This window comes from Orycteropus afer, unplaced genomic scaffold (genome assembly GCF_000298275.1).
Source record: "Orycteropus afer afer isolate SDZICR_OR568_19922 unplaced genomic scaffold, OryAfe1.0 scaffold00159, whole genome shotgun sequence".
In the NCBI taxonomy this organism is placed as follows: Eukaryota; Metazoa; Chordata; class Mammalia; order Tubulidentata; family Orycteropodidae; genus Orycteropus; species Orycteropus afer.
The window spans coordinates 581,442-591,270 of NW_006921746.1; the positions used below are offsets into that span (position 1 = coordinate 581,442).

Sequence of the window (9,829 nt, forward strand, 5' to 3'; positions counted from 1 at the left end):
GATTATTCTTCTTGTTAGGTAGCGTCAAGTCAGTTCCAACTCACAGCACCTGCCATTACAATAGAAGGAAACTGCCTGGTCCTGCACCATCCTCACAATCATTGCTATGCTTGAGCCCACTGCTGCAGCCATCTGTGTCAATCCACCTCATTGAGGGCCTTCCTCTTTTTCACTGACCCACCACTTTACTAAGTGTGATGTCCTTCTCCAGAGACTGGTCTCTCTTGATAACATGTTCAAAGTACACAAAATGAAGTCATGCTGCCATCCTTGCTTCTAAGGAGCATTCTGACTGTACTTCTAAGACAGATTTTTTCTTCTTTTGGCAATGCATGGTATATTCGATATTCTTTGCAAACACCATAATTCAAAGACACCGATTTTTCTTTTCTCTTCCTTATTTGTTGTTCAGCTTTTACATGTATATGAGGTGACTGAAACTACTATGGCTTGGGTCAGGTGTTCCTTAGTCCTCTAAGTGACATCCTTGCATTTTAACACTTTAAACAGATGATGGAGAAGCTTACTATCATCAGTCAGAGCATAGCCAGGAGCCAGGTGTGAAACAGACCATCAATTGCTCATATGCAAGTTCAAGGTGAAAGTGAAGAAAATTAAGTCCACAAGAGCCAAAGTATGATCCTGAGCATATCTCATCTGAATTTAGAGACCATTTCAAGAATATATTTGATGCACTGAACATTAATGACCAAGACCTGATGAGTTGTATGATACATATGTATGTACACATATATGTGATAAAGATAAATGATATACATGATAAAGATAAGATGAAAAATTCAGTTGTAGACTGTATGTTAATAACTTTAGAAGGAAAGGGATATTTCCTTTCCTGATGACATGTTGATTGCCTCTATCTCTTATGGTGCAGCTTTTGTAAAACAAGTAGCTTTGGTCTTTACTGCTTTTCATCATTTATAAGTTTATTTAGAGTTATAGTAAGTTTTATTTTGTGTATTTAATATAGATGTATTCAGAAACAATATAAACCTTCAATTATAGAGCTGCAAAGAGATATTTAATGATTAATTATGGTTACTTGTAACATAACAATAACCAATATACTTGTAAACAAAGTTTAAGTTATTCTGGTCTCCAGTGCTTTGTTTAGATTACTATGTAGACTACCTGATTACTTTTGATCAAACTTAAAATCAACTCTCAAGTATACAGATTTATCAAGTTCGTGGATCACCTACTGGAAATTTTCAACCACAGATCTGGTACCTGTTACTATTAGCATGTTTTCAATGCTGATTTCTGCTGCTGCCGATCTATGTAAACAGGGGATATCGACTAACGTAGTAGGCAAGAGCTCATAATGCTTCTAACTTTATTAATACAGAAAATGCATTCCAGTAACATTTTTCCTCCAAGCACTGATTTTGTTAATAATAAATTTTAGACTCTTAGTACTGAGAAAAGTGAATCAATAAATACTTTCCAAGATCCTACTATGTACCAAAATACTATTATATTTGAAAATAGCTGGATATTTGGACAAAATTTTCAGTCTTCACTGAAATCTTTTGGCACTGGGTAATTAAAGCTAGAAAAAACAGATTCAAGAAATTTAAGACATAAAAAATATCCATAATAAAATGTTTGAGTCCCTTCTTTACAGAACAACTAAAATTTTTAAGTTATAATTAGTTGAAAATAATATAGGAAGTTCAGCAAATTGCCTCTAACTCAAATATCAAGATGTTTTTCTCCAGCCACAGCTGTCAAATACTCAGACTATTTTGGAAAGTCACAGAACTGAAGAGAGTTTTTTATCCATGTGAAAACCAAGTATCCTTTTCCCAAAAGAATGAATTTGCAAGGATTACTTGCTAAAGAAAAGTTTTTAAAATTTCTGCCTTATTCTATTTAAGTATGATTTTAATTATAAAATCTAATCTAATTTATCCAGCTAAGCAATTACAACTTTTACTACTCAGATATTCCATACTTACCTGAGTAGAAAAACTTTTAATTGTTTAACCAATGAGGAAATTCATAATGTACTTGTACTACGCTCTAGTAGCATAGTGCCTAAGGCACTTGACTGCTAACCAGAAGGCTGGCAGTTCAAACCCACCAGCCACTCCTCGGAAGGAAGACGGGGCAATCTACTTCCGTAGTGGTACTGCCTCAGAAACCCAAGGAGGGGTCGCAATGAGTCAGGTCTGACTTAACAGCACATAACAACAACAACAACATACTTGTATGTTACTTATAACATACTTAGTTCTTTTAGGACTAATAAACAATTTGCAAATGTTGTTTCAGGAAACTATGTTCATGGGACTTTGCAACCATTTTCAGTACTTTCTTATTTGCATATTTTAAAAGGGAGCTCTGGTGGCATTTCAAAAACTGTTTTCAAGGAGCTAAAGAATAACACCCCAACTATGAATAAGACTTAAGTTACGGGACTGAGAACGGAGTAAATTTTTCTGCTGGAGGAGAAAGAAGATATTTTCATTCAAATATTCTATTCATACACTGTTGTTGTTGTTGTTGTAGCAGAAACTTATTTACTAACACTGAATAATAAATACAAAAAGAAACCTGATGTATCAGTGATAATAAAACATGTCTCCTGAGTTCAGAAATCTCTATTGTTTTTTTGTCTCAGTGACTCATTCACGTGTACAAGATCAGTATCAAATAAAGATCCAATACTTAATTTGCAAAGTCTTTAAATACAAATTTTAAAGAAAATATTAAGTAAATAATAAACCAATAATGAAGGATATAATTTAAGTTAAAAAGCATTAAAGAGAAAAAGGAATACTCTGCACACTAATACAGCTTTCCCTAAATACAGAACGTAATAAGGAAGACAAAAAGAAGAGGAAAGAAAAAAAAGACCTCAAGTTTGGAATTAGCTCTTTTAAAATACTAAACATCACTTCTGTTTTACCTATTTAATTTTGAAAGCTGTAATCAAATTGTAGCTTTTAGAATAATGGAACAAAAACACTACTGGTCCAGTAAGTTTCTGAGAAAAGCTTTCCAAAGCATCTAAGTTATTTCTTAGGGATACTGTACACTTGAAAAAAAATCTTCTCTCAAAAAAGGAACACACTATTTACACTGTGCACTCTGCTTGTAAATCATTGCCTTTTTGGTATACTTTTTTTTAATCCTAGAAGCAGTGATGCTTTGGAAAATCCATTTGGCCATTTGGTATGATTTTGTATCAAGTTTTGAACAGCTTCTTTAAAGGACAAATAACTAGTTTAAATGTATAGCAAGACTAATTCTTTATATCTTACATGTGTTATAATAACTTTATAACTAGTTTCTTTTATTTATCTTTCTAAACCAGTCTGCCACTTAGGACTTGCCCTACTTTTTCAAGTGTCCAAGTCCAACTGAAACTGAAAGGAAAAGGAAGCAACATGAACTGGCAAATGATTTCTTAATGCAACTTAGATACCTGGGTTTGTAGTCAATTTTTAATTATTTACTAAAACCAAACCAAACCACTGCCATCACGTCAATTCTGACTCATAGCAATCCTACAGTACAAAGTAGAACTGCCCCATAGGGTTTCCAAGGCTGTAAATCTTTACAAAATCAGACTGCCACATCTTTCTCTCAGAGAGCAGCTGGTGGGTTCGAACTGCTGACCTTTTGGTTAGCAGCCCAATACCTTAACTAGAGTGCCACCAGAGCTTTTTAATTATTTAGGAACTAGTTACTCATTTTGTGAATTATCCAGACTCTCCTTTTTATTTCTCCAATTCATTGTTAGGATATTTTCTTTTCAAAAATAATTCCACCATAGTGCAAGGAAAATAGAAGTAATTAATTCTATAAAGACTACCATTTTTTATTAGCTTAAATTTAACAGGCAAGCCTTTGATGAACAAAAACTATTTTTTACATTATTATAGGTAACTTTAATTCAGACATTTAAAACTGGTGGCCTCTGGACAGGATGCAGCCTAAAGACATGTTCTGTTTAGCTTGTATACAGTATTTAAAAAAAAGCAAATGTAATCCAAATTTAACAACCAGAAGATGCTGCATGAAAAGCTGTATTTTCAGCTTTTATGCTAAAATCAAGAGACTGACAGTATTTGGTCAAACTGTCACACAGAAACTACTAGCCAGAAAAGAACAACAGCTCTCCCCTTTCAATGGGATATGAATTCTTCAATCTGTCACATTCCCACCACTCCCTACTGTCATTAACATCTAGGCCAAATGTCAGTATCCATTTCTCATCAATGTTTACCTTTTTTCTTTTAAGTATTTCTAATTATTTTTCATTATTACTTGGACCTACAACTACTTAAAGTAGAAAAAAAATACTGAGGCCATTTTTTTATAGAACACATGGAACTTAAACATATTACATGCTTAATATGCAAATAAAAGGTATCTCTGTCAAAAGACTAAAACTTAAACTGCCATTATCAAAGAAATTATAGAAACGTTACTTGTGCTAATGAGGCATGGACAGCAATTTGAGTCTTTGATCTATGCAGTAATTTTTAAAAGATAACAAATAATAAATTAATGTTAACTAAATTTACAAATGTATAGTGATTTATTTTAGTGTTCCAAGAAGTAATCTGATATCCAAATAAAATAACTTTACTTATATAGACAGTGTTTGGTTTATAGGCAGTATGTACTTAAAAGATATTCCTAGCATTAACAGAATCACCATGAAGCTATTCTAATACTGTTTATTAAAAAATGTTGATAGCAAAGCTTAAACTATACCATAGTTTGATTTTGCTTTTTTTGGAGGTGGTGGTGGTGGTACTGATTAACATAGGCCAACCTTTCAAAAACTAGTTCCATTAATAAATTAGACCATTTTGTATTTTTTTAAACATTGTAGCTTAATGCTGGATAATTATCAATTTTATATGCCACTTATGATTTCTTTATTAATCATTTTCTAAATATTTTTGTTTTACACTATAATAAAGATGATTTTTAAAGATAAAAGCAAATTTTCAGTTTCGTTTACCATTCTCATTGCTATAGTTCATCAGCATGCCACAAAAGACAGTCAAGAGCTTCTCACTGGCGGGATCTGTTATACTGCACAGTGACCTTATATGGTCAATTACAATCTGTGCACCACCTGCTTGGTCAACTGCACTTCTGCCCTCATCTGTAAAACAAAGAGTTAAATTAAAAATAAAAGAAAAAATAAATGTACCTTACAATTTCAAATACAAAACATAATAGTGCTATTCCTTATTTAGTGAGTAAGTAGAAAATAAACCTAAGCAGGGCATTAAATATGTCTTTTTGGAAAAACAAAACAAAATAAAACAAACATGGAAATGGGAGTGGGATGGGGAGAAGAGACAATCAAAGCTTATTCTCATTGGCATCATACAGGAGAATAAGGAACTTCTGTGTCCCAGGAGTTTATCCCATGTGAAATGTTGCTCTTTTCTATTTCACAAATAACAATTCTATGTAAGAAGAAAAAAAAAAAAAAAGGAACAAAGTGATATTCCATTGGTATACATTTTTTTTTCTCAGCTTAGAAACCACTAAATATATCTTTCTATCACTGGCTTTCAATGTCAGTTATTATCAAAGAAAACATTCTAGGGCACAGCATAATTCTAGATCATAATATGTAATTCCTAAATACTAGTTTTCTTAATGGCATTTTCTATATAGCCCAGAAGCATGTTCCCTTTTTCCAATTCTTGATGGTTTGATTTTCATTTTTCCTTATCCCTTGCATTATGAAGTACATGAAAATACTCTGTCATATAACCAGTGGTCAACTGATAGTCAAATATACCTTTCATAAGTACCTCTGAATTACACAGAACAGATGTCACTTAAATGTTGAAATATATGACTAAGTTAGAAGAGATTTCCTAACTCTTGTACATAGGAACAGAAAGAGAAGAATCAATTTCTTTCTAAATCTGACTTCCTTCTAAAAAATATGACATAGACTCCAGAACAATGCTATCCAACAGAAACATGAGTCTTAATGTAATTTACAATTTCTAGTAACTATATAGGAGCTCTGGTGGTGTAGTGCCTAAGGCATTTGACTGCTAACCAGAAGGCTGGCGGTTCAAACCGCCACTCCTCAGAAGGAAGACTGGGCAATCTACTTCCATAGTGATATTACCTTGGAAACCCAAGGAGAGGTCGCTATGAGTCGGATTCGACTCAATGGCAGTGAGTTTGGTTTTTTTTTCCCCAGTAACTATATTGGGAAGGTAAAAAGAAACAAATGAAAAATTTCAATAATATATTTATTCAATTGAATAAATCTAAAATATTATGATTTCAACATATAATCTATATAAAAATTACTAAAGAGATATTTTACATCCTATTCTTTGTACTAAATCTTTTGATATCCACACATATTTTAAAATTACATAAAATTGAATTTACATCTCAATTTAGATTGCCCACATTTCAATTACTCAATAGCCAAATGTGCCTAGTGGGGCAGCATAGCTCTGGAAGCATAGCAAAAGAAATGGGTGACAAAAGCAACACAACTATGAAGTTGGCAGGTAAATAATAATAAGAAGAAATTCATGTTCTTAATGAAAGGACTGAAACAGGGCGCATCTTTATAATCAGTGCTGGATCATATTAAAAACCAAACCAAACTCATTGCCATCAATTCGATTCTGGCCCATAGCGATCCCCTTTGGGTTTCCAAGGCAGTAAATCATTATGGAGGTAGATTGCCCAGTCTTGCTTCCACAGAGTGGCTTCTGAGTATGAACCACCAACCTTCTGGTTAGCAGTCAAATGCCTTAGGCACTATGCCACCAGAGCTCCTTTGGATATTAGACAACAGATATCAATATATATCATTTCTTATGGTTCATATAGAGCAGGGTCTCAGGTATACTAGCTTCATAGCTCTAAAAAATTTTAAGGCAATACATGATAAAATGAAAAAAAACAGTATTTCAGTCTCATGTCCACTTAATATCATCACAGATAAATGCACGGTAAGATCCTATGATACCCAGTTAATGTTAAAATCACAGAAAATCCCTATACTGTCAGATGAACTGAGCAAGAGGTCAACCAAATTTCATTTAGAAATCTAATTTCTAAAGTCTTATTTCTCAATAACATAAATGGAAATTATCTAAAATTACTGGGCATTTTGTATTGGACGTTGTCACACAAAAAAAATGAAATGAAGATTTTATGTTTGAATTTAAATTTAAATTTTCAGACTTTGGAAAATATAAATGTAATATATATCTCTTACTTAAATTATAAAGCTCAAATAATATTTGACTTTAATTGCTGAGTGTGGTAGTTAAATTTGTATGTCAACTTGGCTGGGCCTGGTTGAGGGTCTGGGCAGCTGGTGATAGTTATCCCCCATGATGAGACTAGCAATCAACTCTACGGTGGGATCTAGCAAAGCAGCTAAGTAGCTGCCTTGGGGATGTGGTCTGCTTCCTGTATATAATGAGAAGCTTTGAGAATGGTCTCTAGCTTATGGCACGCTTGGACCCTGCATGTAGCCGTGTCATTGTTCAGCAGCCTGCATGCTCTGCCGACCTTGGGACTTACAATGGACTTAAATTAATTGCCTGCCATGGGGTTTGGTAACATCAGGACTGTGCCTTTTTACTTGTCAACCTTGGGCTTGGCAGCCTCAGCAGCCAGCAGCTGTCTGAGTGAAGAAACGCTTCTAGCTCAAGTGGGCTGGGAGCAGGAGGCAGAGCTGGACCCCAAGGTTGGGGGGCTTTCACCCAGCCCTTAGAGCCTGGCACTTTTAACTCGGACTTAAAGCCTCCAAATGGTAAGAGAATAAACTCCTGTTTGTTAAGGCCATCCCATTTGTGGTATATTCTTGTCAGAGTGGCACTAGGTAACCAGAACACTGAGTAAATATGGCTTTTAAAATATGAATTGTGCATGCTTTGGACTTGTGAGCAATCTTACGAGATCAGCAAGGCTAAGCCTTAATTTCATATATTAGGAAACTAAGGCTTCAAAGATACATAGAGCACATTTACAGTGAATTTTACAGGTTGAGCTGACTTCCTATCAACTATCAGTAATGCAATGTTCCAAAACATTAAATAATTTAATAAAAACTTATTCAACAAATTTAATAATCCAATAAGTAAGAAAATAACTACAATTAGAAGGCAAATTAACTATTTATTTTTCAGAGCCACAAATGTTTTTCTTCCCTTCCTTCTTTTTCTCCCAACCCTCACTTCTGTTTGGATTGTCTACTCTTTTCTCACGTGTTATCATGGCTAGATTGAAGAACATAAACTCAATTTCTGTAACAGAAACTACATCATTGCCAAATATGTCAAACAAAGCAAAGGAAAACACACTATTATAGCAAAGGATGGTTTGTCTGAGTTGAAAAATTATTAATTATCATTTATAGAAATGTTTATGCAAGTTTCTTTTGACAAATAAGGAAATAAAGAGAGAGTTTTAATAAATTATTTTATAGAATGTGAGCATGCAAAGGATTAAATAATGATGCTGCATTCCTTTACCCTATACTAAAACCAGTGACAGAATTATTAGTCTTGGACGGCACCTTACAAAATGATTTAAACACATATCGAAACATCTGTAATTGCATGAATCCATACCATAATCAAGGAAATTCTACAGTTATATGTAATGATATTAAAATATAATTATTGTTGACTAAAAGATAATTTTTAAATGAAAATAGTTCTGAAATCTCTGAATGTGGAGTCACTATCAACTCTTCTCATAATAAATGTCTAACTTGTGAACCATCCTGAGTTGCAAGCTCTAGAAATATGATTTACTTAATTTTCCATCATTATGAGGTATCCAACCAATGATGAAAGTGCAGCCCACCAATTCTGTGTTACTACATTCTTAAATGTCTCACAGAGTAGTTTCTAGTACAAGTAAAACCTTTCTTCGGCTTAGGAGCCAGTAGTGCTTTAAATGTAAAGGATACTACATCTCCATTACACTTTAGCAGTGCATAGCAGGAAGCAGTAAGATGTGTATATCATAGTTATTACGAGAATTAATGTTGCCAGGTAGGTATTCTACTATCAGATAAAAGTTATACCCTAAGGTTAAAGAAAGAAGCTAAAAGCAACTAATGTATATACAACTATTGTGACATGTGTATTATAGTGCTACCTTATTTCATATTTCCTTTTATCTCCCCAAATAAGCTGTCATTCCTTGTGGGGATTACACATTACCTTGTGGGTGACACATGCCTACTATACAGTAAGCATTCAATGGTTACTGAATGAATAGGGCCTATGACTAGATTTGGGTAAATTATCATTCACCCTGAGTATGAATATGTGGCTGGGGAGGTGGAAGACAGGAGATACGAGAGTATGAATGGAAGTATTTATTAGCTTTACATTTTTACCAACACACAATGGTTTATCTTTGTTTTCTGAACTTTATTCTAATGGAAAATATTGAGTATGTATTTTTTGTGCTTAGCTACTTAGATGCACCATATGTTTGTGAAATTCATCCACTATACTCATTTTTCTACTTCTGTAGTGATGTTGTTGTTGTTGTTAAGTGCCATCGAGTCATTTCCAACTCATAGCAACCCCATACACAGCAGAACAAAACACTGCCCAATCCCACACCAGCCCCACAATCCCTGCTATACTTAAGCCAATCTTTGCAGCCACCGTGTTAATCCATCTTGTTGAAGGCCTCTCCCTCTTTCGTTGATCCGCCACCCTACCAAGCATGACATCCTTCTCCAGGGAATGGTCCCTTCTGACAACATGACCAAAACAGGTGAGACGAAGTCTGGCCATTCTTGCTTCCAAGGAGCATT

At 34.1% G+C, this 9,829-nt stretch overlaps 1 protein-coding gene across 1 annotated transcript in view; it reads right to left on the reverse strand.

The window, feature by feature from the left end:
• Nucleotides 1-9,829, reverse strand: part of RAP1GDS1 (Rap1 GTPase-GDP dissociation stimulator 1) — a 238,173-nt gene that overhangs the window by 88,535 nt on the left and 139,809 nt on the right. The window contains exon 5 of the mRNA XM_042781729.1: nt 5,003-5,149. Within this exon, the coding sequence (XP_042637663.1) occupies nt 5,003-5,149 (147 nt within the window). The remainder of the gene's footprint in view (nt 1-5,002; nt 5,150-9,829) is intronic.